The sequence below is a fragment of the Pterocles gutturalis genome, unplaced genomic scaffold (assembly GCF_000699245.1).
Source record: "Pterocles gutturalis isolate BGI_N339 unplaced genomic scaffold, ASM69924v1 scaffold21454, whole genome shotgun sequence".
In the NCBI taxonomy this organism is placed as follows: domain Eukaryota; kingdom Metazoa; phylum Chordata; class Aves; order Pterocliformes; family Pteroclidae; genus Pterocles; species Pterocles gutturalis.
The window spans coordinates 1-11,900 of record NW_010136277.1 but is presented as its reverse complement, the minus strand read 5'-3'; the positions used below and the strand labels follow the sequence as shown (position 1 = coordinate 11,900).

The 11,900-nt window shown below is 41.3% G+C and overlaps 1 protein-coding gene across 1 annotated transcript; it reads right to left on the bottom strand.

Moving 5' to 3' along the window:
• Positions 1-11: 11 nt before the first annotated feature.
• Positions 12-11,551, bottom strand: LOC104468204 (DDB1- and CUL4-associated factor 12; the record flags this gene model as incomplete). The annotated part of the gene is made up of 3 exons (XM_010082256.1): positions 12-92; positions 1,362-1,568; positions 11,297-11,551. Coding segments are annotated over 3 exons (543 nt in total), but the record flags the coding sequence as incomplete, so codon positions are not given.
• Positions 11,552-11,900: the final 349 nt, after the last annotated feature.

Below are 11,900 nucleotides of genomic sequence, written 5' to 3'. Positions count from 1 at the left end.
GAGTGGAAGAGAGAAAAAAATTTGACTTTACCAGAAACAGCCATAGTATCACTGATCCATGCAATTGAAAATATCCAGTCCTTATGTCCATCCTAAAACAAACAAAAAAAAAGACATATTTTTCTGTGCCATTATACTCCAGAGTAGTCTCAAAGAAGACAAGTATTTTCCACATTGATTTTTAGTTCAAACTCAGGACAGACCTACATTAAAAACATACAGATAAGATACCAGTATCAAGCTGGAGCAGTTTAAGTACCTAACAGTAATTTAGGGTTTTTGGTTTTTTTTTTTTTTTGAAGTGTGTAATTAATAGAGAGCAATAAGGTGATGGAAAAACAGGCCTCTGACAAAAGACAAATTGATCTCAATTCTAATGACTTAGATTTCCCACTTTGAAAGCATCATTTGTTACTTCTGCAAAATAGCTACATTTATTTCCTCAAATGCACATCACTACTACAAAAAGTAACCAAAATCTTACGTTTACAATATATGACCTACAGATTAATTTTTCAAGACTATTCCTTCAAGAATCTTTTATTTAGCAGGTGAAAAACCTGTAGGAAAAAAAAAAGACCATAAGGCTCCAGTTCTGTTTGAAAAGCTGGAAAGTCACAGCAGCAGACAACATAATAGCAAGTCATACAAATCTTCAGAGTTCAGCAGCAGGTTATCTGCTACTGCAGAAACTCCGACTTGACCTCTGCTGTTGTAGTTAACATCTATGTCAAGTCCTGAATAAAAAGGAGAAATGAGAGAGAATTGCTTACAGGACACCACTAGACACTTTTCAGACTTTTTTGTTTGTAAGACTGGCTATTTTAGCAAGACCTCATGATGTTTCTGAAATACAAGTAGTACCACAGTCTATCAGACTGCCATAAGCCACTGGGTTAGAGCTAATACTCAAAGCCAGGCTACGCCTCTGGAATAATACATATATAAGCTGCACTGGAGAAGCAGAAAATTTGAACAACTTCTATCATGTTTTCAGTTTATCAAAAGAGATTTTCACTAACACTAGTTTCAGAAGTCATCACAACAATTAGATTTTACGATTTTCTTACATCTTCAGTGCCTAAAACTAATCTAAGTAGACCTGAATGAGGGTGAGGAAGAAAAAAGTCTGACTCGGAACGCTGCAAATTGTCTCACGTTGTTTGTGTACTCACTCATATTTAAGAGTCTTGTCTTTTCTTGTCAAAAAAGACAACTTGATCAGGAATATTTTCAAGCTTTCAGTAATCAACTCTCTACTACAGGACTCCCAAATCTTAACCTTGCTCTAACCTTACGCAATTCAAAGTAGTAATTCTTTTAAGTGACAGAATAAACCTTGCCCGAATACTCCCACTTACATCTCCCACACAGACAGGATCAAGCGTAGGCAGACGATAAATTGCAAGACTATTGGGGTTGTCTCCACCTGTGGCCAGAAGGGTCCTCGAAGGGTTGAGCTCAATGGCATGAATACCACATCCCTGCTGGTTCACTATGCTGGGTTCACGATCTTTCAGAATAGGAATCTTGGTAATTTGAGCAGTCTGGACATCTACCACAAATAACTGAGGAAAAAAAACAGGAGATATAAGTCATCATCAAACAGCTAAAACAAGATGGTCAAACATCCTCCCTATTTTGAACTGACATTCTTTTCAAGTTGGAATCCACAAATGCAGCTAGTATGGCTGAAAAATGCATCAATTCCCTCTTAAAACAAGGAAATTAACTTAATTAACAGTGGGTTTTATTTATATATAGAATGGTTTGGGTTGGAAAGGACCTTAGAGATCATCGAGTTCCAACCCCCCTGCCATGGGCAGGGACACCTCCCACTAGACCAGGTTGCTCAAAGCCTCATCCAGCCTGGCCTTGAACACCTCCAGGGATGGGGCATCCACAGCTTCCCTGAGCAACCTGTTCCAGTGTCTCACCACCCTCACAGTGAAAAATTCCTTCCTAATATCTAATCTAAATCTGCCCTCTTTCATCTTACAACCATTACCCCTTGTCCTCGCACTACACTCCCAGATGAGGAGTGTTTCCCCATCTCTCCTGTAGCCCCCCTTCAGGTACTGGAAGGCTGCTATTAGGTCTCCCCGAAGCCTTCTTTTCTCCAGGCTGAACAACCCCAACTCTCTCAGCCTGTCCTCATAGGGGAGGTGCTCCAGCCCTCTGATCATCTTTGTGGCTCTCCTCTGAAATCACTCCAACAGGTCCAGGTCTTTCTTATGTTGGGGGCCCCACATCTGAACGCAGTACTCCAGGTGGAGTCTCATGAGAGCTGAGTAGAGGGGGAGAATCACCTCCTTTGACCTGCTGCTAATGCTTCTTTTGATGCAGCCCAGGACAAGACTGGCTTTCTGGGCTGCAAGTGCACATTAGCGGCTCATGTTCAGCTTCTCATCAACCAACACCCCCAAGTCCTTTCAAACATCCCATTTGGTTTTCACAGCAATAGAAGAGAGAGGAAAGTAATTTGTCATGGGAGGTTATCCATTTAACAAAACCTTTCAATCTAAAGTTCTTTTTCTCTGTTCAACACAGTGAAAAAACAATATTGTTTTCCAGTTTCCCTGAACAACAGTGAGAAAGAGACCCACCTCAAAACAGCCATAAGCCCCAGAGGACTTAGCACAAGTCTCCTGCCTGCCAGATAAGATACTTACCATGACGTTTCTGGCTTTGGCAGACTGACACTTTATAAATTTATATAATTAGAGTTTATTTTCTAGTGACACACAGAAGATAGTAACTAAATATGGTACTGCCAGTGCAAACATCTGAAAAAAGATGTCTAGCTACATACCTCATCCTGCAAAAAGATTAGAAGCTGGAGTTCTATGTCACTGTCCCCTTGGCAGAAAACTCAGATATAAGATATAAGGCTTTACAACTCTTCAAACGGACATCATTATACCCAGAGCTATGTCAGTTCAAAACTTATACGACCATAGGGTTACTATCTGAACCAGAACAAAGGTTTATATCGGCTGCCAGAGTGCACATTCGTTTGGGAGGCTCTTGTGCTGGATCATTTCACAGATGTTGTTCAGAGAGCAGCTGCACTAACAGCCAAATAAGTATAATGGAGGGGACAAAGCCCTGTGATAGAACATGAGTGAGAAGCAAAGAAATGGAGGATCTGAAGCTGACTTGGCACTAAGGAAAGTGATGTAGAATTGCATCCAAAGTTTATAATTAAATTCCACCACCCCTCCTCTCCCCCCCCACCCCTTAAGTCTGTTCCTTCGAATGCTGTCTCAAAGATGGACAAGACAACGATGACAAAAAATAAAACTCAATCCAATTTTGAAAAATACACACCTCAAGGAAATTGTTCTGAAATCCTTTGTCAGACATTTCTAGAAGGACAGAAAAGAAATCTAGGAGTTCTCAGCATACAAGTTGGTTTTGGTGAACTCTCACAGACTGTAGATCTGTTCTTTAACAAGCGTAAAAAACCCCAAGAAAATCTAGCAGCGTATCTATTACCCCTGGTGTACTAATCTAGCAGAATATTAATGTCAAATCAAAACCTGACAAAGTATAGTATGTGTGACGGGTTTACCCTTGGCTTGGAGCCAACCCCACGCAACCCATTTGTTCACCTCCCCCCATGCCCCCCCCCCAAGGACGGGGGAGAGAATTAAGGAGGTAAAGGGAAAAAGGGAAAAAAGGACTCGTGGGTTGACATAAGAACAATTTAATAACTCAACTACAATAATATGGAAAATAATACTATATACAAATATACAAATGAGTGATACACAGTGATACTGTCCCCCCACCCGATGACCAAGGCTCAGCCTGTTCGCGGTTAACAATCCCGGAGCAGGCAGAGTCCCGAAACTGCAATCACAGAACAGAGATAACAGTCTGAGTGTCCCAGATTGAGAACTGACAGGGGTGGAGAAGAGAAGGCCTTGGGAGAGCGACCACGTGGAGCGAGATGACCTGGAGCAAAAGAGATCCAGAACAAAAAGGGACAAACTTCCGGAGGGTCTTCACCTATATACTGGGCATGACGTGTATGTTATGGAATAGATTATTGGCCACTTTGGGTCTCAATCCCGAACCTAAGATCAAATCCTGGGCTAGTAACTGGGGCTGTGCTCCCTCCCAGCTTCTCCTGTCTGCAGACAGCCAGAGAAAGACCTTGGCAGCCGCGTAAACATCACTTTTTATCAGCTTTCTTCTGAGCACAAATCCAAAACACAGCCTCTCGCTAGCTACTATGAAGAAAGTTAACTCTGTCTCAGCTTAACCCAGGACAGTATGTTAAACCCATCCTGCAGAGAAAGCTGAAATCCATTCATCATTATGTGTTGTGTCTAGAATTATGCATCACCTTCAACCTGCAACAGATCTTCCTGTGTAGGCAGCAGTCTTCACAAACATATGACTGTTCTTACAGGGACTGAATCTTCATGTTTAGTTCTTTATTTTGCATGCATGTGTGGGGTCAAGCAATTGCTGAAGTGCACCTGAGTAGGAGAGAGGTACTCCTTACTTCTCCCAAGCCTCACAATGTAGCTTACTGCTCAAGACAGCTGGAAAAAACATGATACACACAGCAGCCTATCTGCCCTAACCAGATCCCTGAAAATTAACACCTACACTGTAGGATCAGAACCAGTAATTCCCTCTCCTCTCATCCTCCCTTGTCCTTCCCCTATGGGTGCACCGCCCTCTTTTCCTCCTCAGTATTTCCTCCCAGCAAAAAGGCCTGATTCTCTCCCTTTCCCTCTCCTTCAACTACTGAAAAAAACCCCACAAAATCAACAGGTAAGTACCTAAGATCAAGGCTTGCTAGTGTCACCTGCAGGTCCTAAAGCTGGCAACACAAGTGCTTGCCTTGCTTGGCAAGGAACTTGGGACACTCTGTGTAGTTTGAAAAGAACCAGCACCACCCTAGAATAAAATAAGCAAGCACTTTCTGTGTATGCTAGGACTCTTGCATCACCTGGGGCAGGACAGGAAGCCAGAAGCTCACACTTGCAAGCTGCACCACTGATTGCCAAGAAATTTCCCCTCTAAATCCAGCAAACAGAAGCCAGGAGAAGCCAAACAGTTATTAGATACTTATAAGGCCAAAAAGGGAGAAATGTTAAGAAATAAGATAGGCACCCAGCTAAGAATGCAGAAAATCCGAATACCATTTTAAGAGTTTTAAAGACACTACAGTAAATTAAGTACAAAATATCTTACTGCTTTTAAACACGTGCAGTCAAAACTGCGGCATACAATGATATAAAAATCTGAAGGAAAAACAGAAATTGGCCTACTAGCAAACTAGTACCTTTGCTGCTCTTGAAGTAAATACTCTGCAAATAACTCCAAAGCAGCCTGGACTCTAAGAATCTTGACAAAGTCATGATAGCTGAATTATAAAATTATTTTTTTTCTTTATCTCAAGTAGGAATAAGAACTTCTCTTCCAGCTACTCATTATAAAAACTAAAAACCAAATGCTAAAAAATTTCCTGGATGCAGTAAACCTCCACCAATCTCCAAAAAGTGAACTGTGCATAATTGTTGCTAGATTTTAAGCTTTGCACATCATTTGGTTCTTTCTTCTAGTAAAATGTATGCATGTCAGCCATTAGTGCGGCAAATACCTTGATATCCTGGATTTTCCAAGCCAGGATTGCTTTGGCCATCTGCCAGAGGTCCATGGACCACACTTCATCTGTGAGAAACAGAGCAGACTCAGCTATCACATTCTCTGCAGGACAACCTTTTTCTAACAAGGAAACAGACTGTATGGCAGGACAGAGAAATTAATTTTCCTTTTTTGGTGTTTTTTTGTTTGTTTTTTTTTTTTTTAAAGTAATTCAGATATATAGTTTGCAACAGTGCTGTCACTTGAGAATCAAGGCAGATAGGCATGACTAGGTACTACAGTTGTCATACATTCTTGTCATTCATACTAACATTTGAAAGACACTCAAGAGATACATATTGCCTCCAGAGGAGGGCCACAAACAGAACCTGAGGGTTGGAAGACCTCTCCTATGAAGAAAGGCTGAGAGACTTGGGGTTGCTTGGCCTGGAGAAGAGAAGCCTCCAGGGAGACCTTATTGCTGCCTTTCAGGCCTTCGAGGAGGCTCGTAAGAAAGATGGGGACAGACTTTTTAATAGGGCCTGTAGCGATGGGACAAGGGATAACGGTTTTCAGCTAGAAGAGGGTAGATTCAGGATAGATACAAGGAAGACATTTTTTACCATGGGGGTGCTGAAACACTGGAACAGCTTGCCCAGAGAGGTGGCAGATGCCCCATCCCTGGAAACATTCAAGGTCAGGTTTGAAGGAGCCCCGAGCAACCTCATCTACCTGACAATGGCCCTGCTCACTGCATCAGGTTTGCACTAGATTACTTTAAAGGCCCCCTTTCAACCCAAACTATTTTATGATTCTATGTTCTGCTCTCCACTGGAAAGAAGACATAACAGTTTGATAGCTTAGTCTTTAAAGAGTCCATGTTTCTTTCGGGCTTGGCACGTTAGTAAATCTGCATTGACATAGAATGGAAGAACCTTATGCCAAGGGTTTTATGACCACAGGAAAGAGAGATGTTTACAATCTGAATAAAAGGCAAGACTGAGAACTGGGTTGGGAAGGGGCAGGGGGGAAATCAAACAGTGCTACTCAGTGTGATCAGCAACAGTACTGTTGTAATGTCACTGTAAGCAGTTTGTTGCTTTTGTTGTTTTGTTAGCAAAACACATGTTTGGAGGAGAACAATGATGTCATTTTCCAGCTTGGCTGAGGGTGAAATTTTGGTGACCAGCTTCAGCTGGTCTGGAGTTGTGCTGTTGCAGAATGGGATGCTCCCACTTACTCATTCTTGCTGGCACTGATGTGTGCGTGGCTGGGGAGTCAGCTGGATCATCTCTCTCCAATTTAGAGATAAGGATGATCTGGGGGACCATGTCAAAGGCCTTAAGGAAGTCCAGATCGACAGCATCTGTAGCTCTTCCCTCATCCACTGATAACAGTCACTCCATCACAGAAGGCCACCAGGTTGGTCAGGCAAGACTTGCCCTTGGTGGAAGTTATGCTGGCCGTCTTTAATCACCTCCCTGTCCTCCATGTACCTTAACACAGCTTCTAGGAGGATCCGTTCCATGATATTCCAAAGCACAAAAGTGAGGCTGATGGATCAGTAGTTCCCAGGGTACTCCTTCCCACCTGTTTTAAAAATGGGTGCAATGTTTCCCTTTTTCCAGTCACCAGGGTCTTCACCTGACTGCCATGACTTCTCAAGTATCACGGAGAGCAGCTTGGCAACTATACCAGCCATGCGCCAACACGTATTAATCTTAGCACAAAACCTACTCGCAGGTTGTGCAGTGAAGGCAACGCAAGTGAGTAATGGCCTTACACATCGTCTTTGAAAGGGTCCTAAGCAAAACAATCCAGAATATAAATAAACCATCCAAGAAGTGAGCAGCAGTAAAAGCAGCCCCCAAGTTGACTGACTCTGAATTCACATTTCCAGAGACAAGACCACACAATCAGGCACTCTACCTTTCTGTGAAACTCTCAGGTATTACTAGCTAATGGGCACACACTTTGATGTCATTGAATTTGTTCACTGCCAAAAATCACATTTGTCAGTCTTTATCTATGTCTTTCCCTCTGTGTTTAATTTCAGGAGGCTGTCAGACAGTTAACACATGTTGACAGATGGCACAGGATGGAGAAGTGTGAGACTTTGCCTGCTAAAGGGCATCTCTACCACCCACACCAACCCTATCTGGCACAGAAACTACCAGACTCTGAAGACAGACATAGGTATTGCAAGCACCTGACAGAAACCCAAATACTCTTGAGACAAACAACATGTGGCCACTTACAAGCCACTGAAAAAAGGTGAATGGAGGTGTCAATTACAGGCATTAGAGGTTTATCTACACTGAGTTTCAGTCACTGTTCAGTGGACTTCAAGTAGTTACAAACTGCAGGAGAGTGACTTCTCATTCCCTCCCTGGGATTAGAAATGAGCTGTCTTCTTGATTCTTCATTAGATGTGCAAAGCCAGAAGACAAACTAGCTTGCAGAGCAAATGGAAATCAATTTCCCCACGGAGAGTCCATTCTCATGGATGGAAGAGTAACTGTGTTGTATTCTCACCACTACAACCCCAGGACTACAAATTGTATGAGATGCACAGAACAGACATTGCATCTCTTGAACAAATTTAAAGTCTCTAAGAAGAAAAAAGAGATGGTGATTTACAGCAGGGCATCCAAGGCAACACATGACTCTACCAAAGAGAGAAAAGGTATCAGCTTTTCAGCAAAGCAACCCATTCACGCCTTGGAAAAGCCACCTGAGAAACCAGAAGAGAGCATTCAGTAAGGAATGTTTTTAAACACAAATATACCTACCAGGCCTGCTTAAGGCAGGGCAAAAAAAAAAAAAAGTAAACAAAAATATTAGATTTGAGGCAACTATGCTCTCAAGGAACTGGAAACTAATAAGCTTCTTGTATTTAGGGAATGATTTACAGCTATTGTATTCTTTCATCCTTAACTTCACAATTAGCAGAAGAATCATGTCCTGAATGCATATGTAGAACTAAGGGAACCAAAGGAGCAGCAAAATTATTATTGGAACTTATTTTAGAAGCTGCTTTATTCTTCATCGTTCCCTGAAAACAGTAAAAAAAAAAAGCTTCATCAATCTTGTGTTCAGTGTTTTCGTTCGTCATAACCTTGTCTCCTATAGAGAGAGTCTCAGAGTCTCTCAAAGGAATCTCAAAGTTCTCAAATCTCAAACTTTCTCTAGGAAGCTTGAACAGAAGACATTGATTACAGACAGTATCTTCTTCTGAGACTTCTCAGTATCAGCCTTTGGTAATTTAGGTGCCATGACGACACACCTTAAACATCTGCACCTCTCAGAGGTTTGCCTGCTCATTCATCTGAATCTGAAAAACATTAAGATGCCCACTGCATACAAGTTCAATGAGATTCTTGCAAACATGAATTCTACCTCAGAAAAGCCCAGGTAATTGTGTTTGAATTTTTAGACACTTGAATGCTTGCATAGGTTGCATAATTCTAAATCTATCGGCAAAAGGATGCACCTTTAAGAAACTCAAATATTTGATTCACAGCTGGCCAACTGCAAGCACCAGGACCCACTGGTGAGAACAATAAAGTTATTTCATATATATAACCATACCCAGGGATATTTTTAAGGATCAAAAGTTACCCCAAATAATTAAACAAGTTATAATCCTCATTAAAAATGAGCAACTGACAGAGCTCCATATTCCCTTCAGTGTTTACAGTGACTGTCAAGTGACTAAAACTCCTCTGTGACAGGAGTGTATTTTTTTTGTTATTAAAAACAGTGAATCCTTCCAGCACAGCATAGCCAAGGGCAATTTATAAACTGAATTCTAGAAGCTCTCAGTGTCACATTCAAGCTTTGATTAAAATAACTGCTATGGTTCATATTTTTCTGTTGCATTAACTTTAATTACGTGCAACTCCAATGCAGCAAACCCCATTAAAGTCAACAAAGGTGTTTCAGATTTACTCCCTACTTAAACACTACAACTTCAGCATACGGGAATCGGCAAAGGAATTATTCTTTACTAGGTCGCTTAGTCAGGAGATGAGAAAGAAAAATCTTATAATTAGAGTGCAGAGTTTAACGCTCTACTTGTTCAAATGTGAACACAAAGCAACCAAGCTAACACTATTACAGTATAAATAATTCATATACAATCTTTCACAACGCTAAAGTGACTTCTTTTGTAATCATTATATTTTGCTTAATGAAAGAGGAGGTTCATCTGTAACATTAAGACTAGCTGTGGAAGCATATACTTTGTTGCAGCGTATACAGTGGGGACAACAGTATAGTTGAATCCCCTTCAGTTCTGTGATTGCTTGGTCCCAAACAATTTTCTGCCAAGTTGCACATTTGCCTATTTATCTTCGATGCAGCAGCGCTGGAACTACAGAAGCTACAGAACACAGCAAAATTGTTGCAGCTCTATAAAACATGCAGTATCTTGCTAGTGTAAGCAAGATTTTTCAGTCAGGAGTTTGTCTTCTGTAAGCTGTTCCACGAACAGTGCTGGCTGCTGACCAGCTGAGGCAATGAATGCATATGGAGAAAGAAGGCAGAGAGCTTCTATCTCAGGCTTATTCCTGTTAAAAGATTGTTTTGTTTATACAGCTAAGCCTTGCTTCTTAAGAACTACAGCATGAAAGCCTCCCATTGTGTAACTGAATAATAACATCTGAAATGAAAAATAATATACCACTGTCCCTTGCAAGTCTAACCACTGAGTGCAGCTTCTGCACAAAAAAATTTTAAGGCAAAGAAACAATCACACCAACTGATATACTTCAAGGTTTAAGAGCTGCTTGATCTGTACATTCCTTACAATGCTCAGCTTATTTCTGTGGCACTAACCACCTTGCAAAGAACAAATTTGTGATTTTGCACTAATTCAATCAGAACTTCACATATGAAATTGCAACCTTAGCGAATGCAGTTGGGCTACTAATTCTGTCTGAGAGAATATAACCTAAGTAAGCTCTCCTCCATTTACTAATCAAATAGGACATAACTTTAATATTCCTCTATAATGTTTCAGATCCAAAGCATCACTTTAAGAATCTGAAGAAGTTTCAATTTTCTCTGAAGCATATAAAGGCACAGTGAAAACAGACTCAAAGTGAAAAAAAACTCACAAAATGAACAAGCAAAGGATAATCCTGAAGATCTGGAATTAATCTTTTAAGCTTGGAACATTATCTGGAGTTTAATCACAGTTTTTAATTTTGTTCCAACTTTTCAAAATCATCAGCACATAACCATACATAAAACCAAACCCTATAAGACTGAGCATAATGAAAAAAAAGATCTTACTAGCAACTTCTGCCAGGCACATTTAGCAAAGTTAGCACTGTTCATTAACTTTGCATTTGCAGGACAAGAAGAAAAATCCAACCCCATTGTTGCTCTCCATCGAGCAAACAGATGTAAATTGCTCTTTGCAGTTTAGACAGATGCTGCAACCAGGCACAGGCCTGATGTTCAGGTTTGCAGCCATCTGCACGGCCCAGTATTTTCAGATGAGAACGGGTCATCATTAAGCATCACCTTCATCTAAAATTGATGGTGCACCATTTGACTCCACTCTTAATTACTTCCTAATATTTTCCTGGGCAGTCCACATACTTTGATTACAGTAAGCATCATTTGGGGGTGGAGATGAAATAATTCACGGAGGAAAGAGAAACAGAGAGGTGGCACTTACTGTGTTGCATTTTGTCCCACACACCACTTGCCGGTGGTTCAGCCACTGGGAGGCAAACACTTTATTAAGTGTTCCGAGGTGAAATTCTCTCTCCTTCAGGAGGCTGGGAAGCTGCTGGGCTGCGTATCCATGCAATAAACGGTGATAGCTGGACTCATTCTGCATCCTGACCTCTCTGCCTTTCAGGTAGTACACCAGAGACCTTTTCACTGGGGGAAGTCTTTTCCTTTTGTGAACCGAGTGATCCCACCCATACTGGGAAAATAAATGTGGAAATTAGAGAAAGCAACTAGAACAAACTTAAGACACGACCCTTCTAAATTCAAAGGTATTCCCAGCAAAATACTGAAGTCTTCCAAACTACCCATGGAATACCATACATGAAGATTAACTCGCAAATGCTGATCCAGCCTTCAGCAACATAAAATTAAACAGAAATATTTACTAAAGAAGTAACACTGCAATGATATTAAAAACAGCCCACACCGGTTCGGCACCGTTGAGACACCAGAGGCTTACAGAACCAAGAGCAAACCGAGAAGCACCCTATATAGGAGGAGAGGACAGCCCCCCAGCTCGGCAGGTTTGGGGGAGACACCGCCCG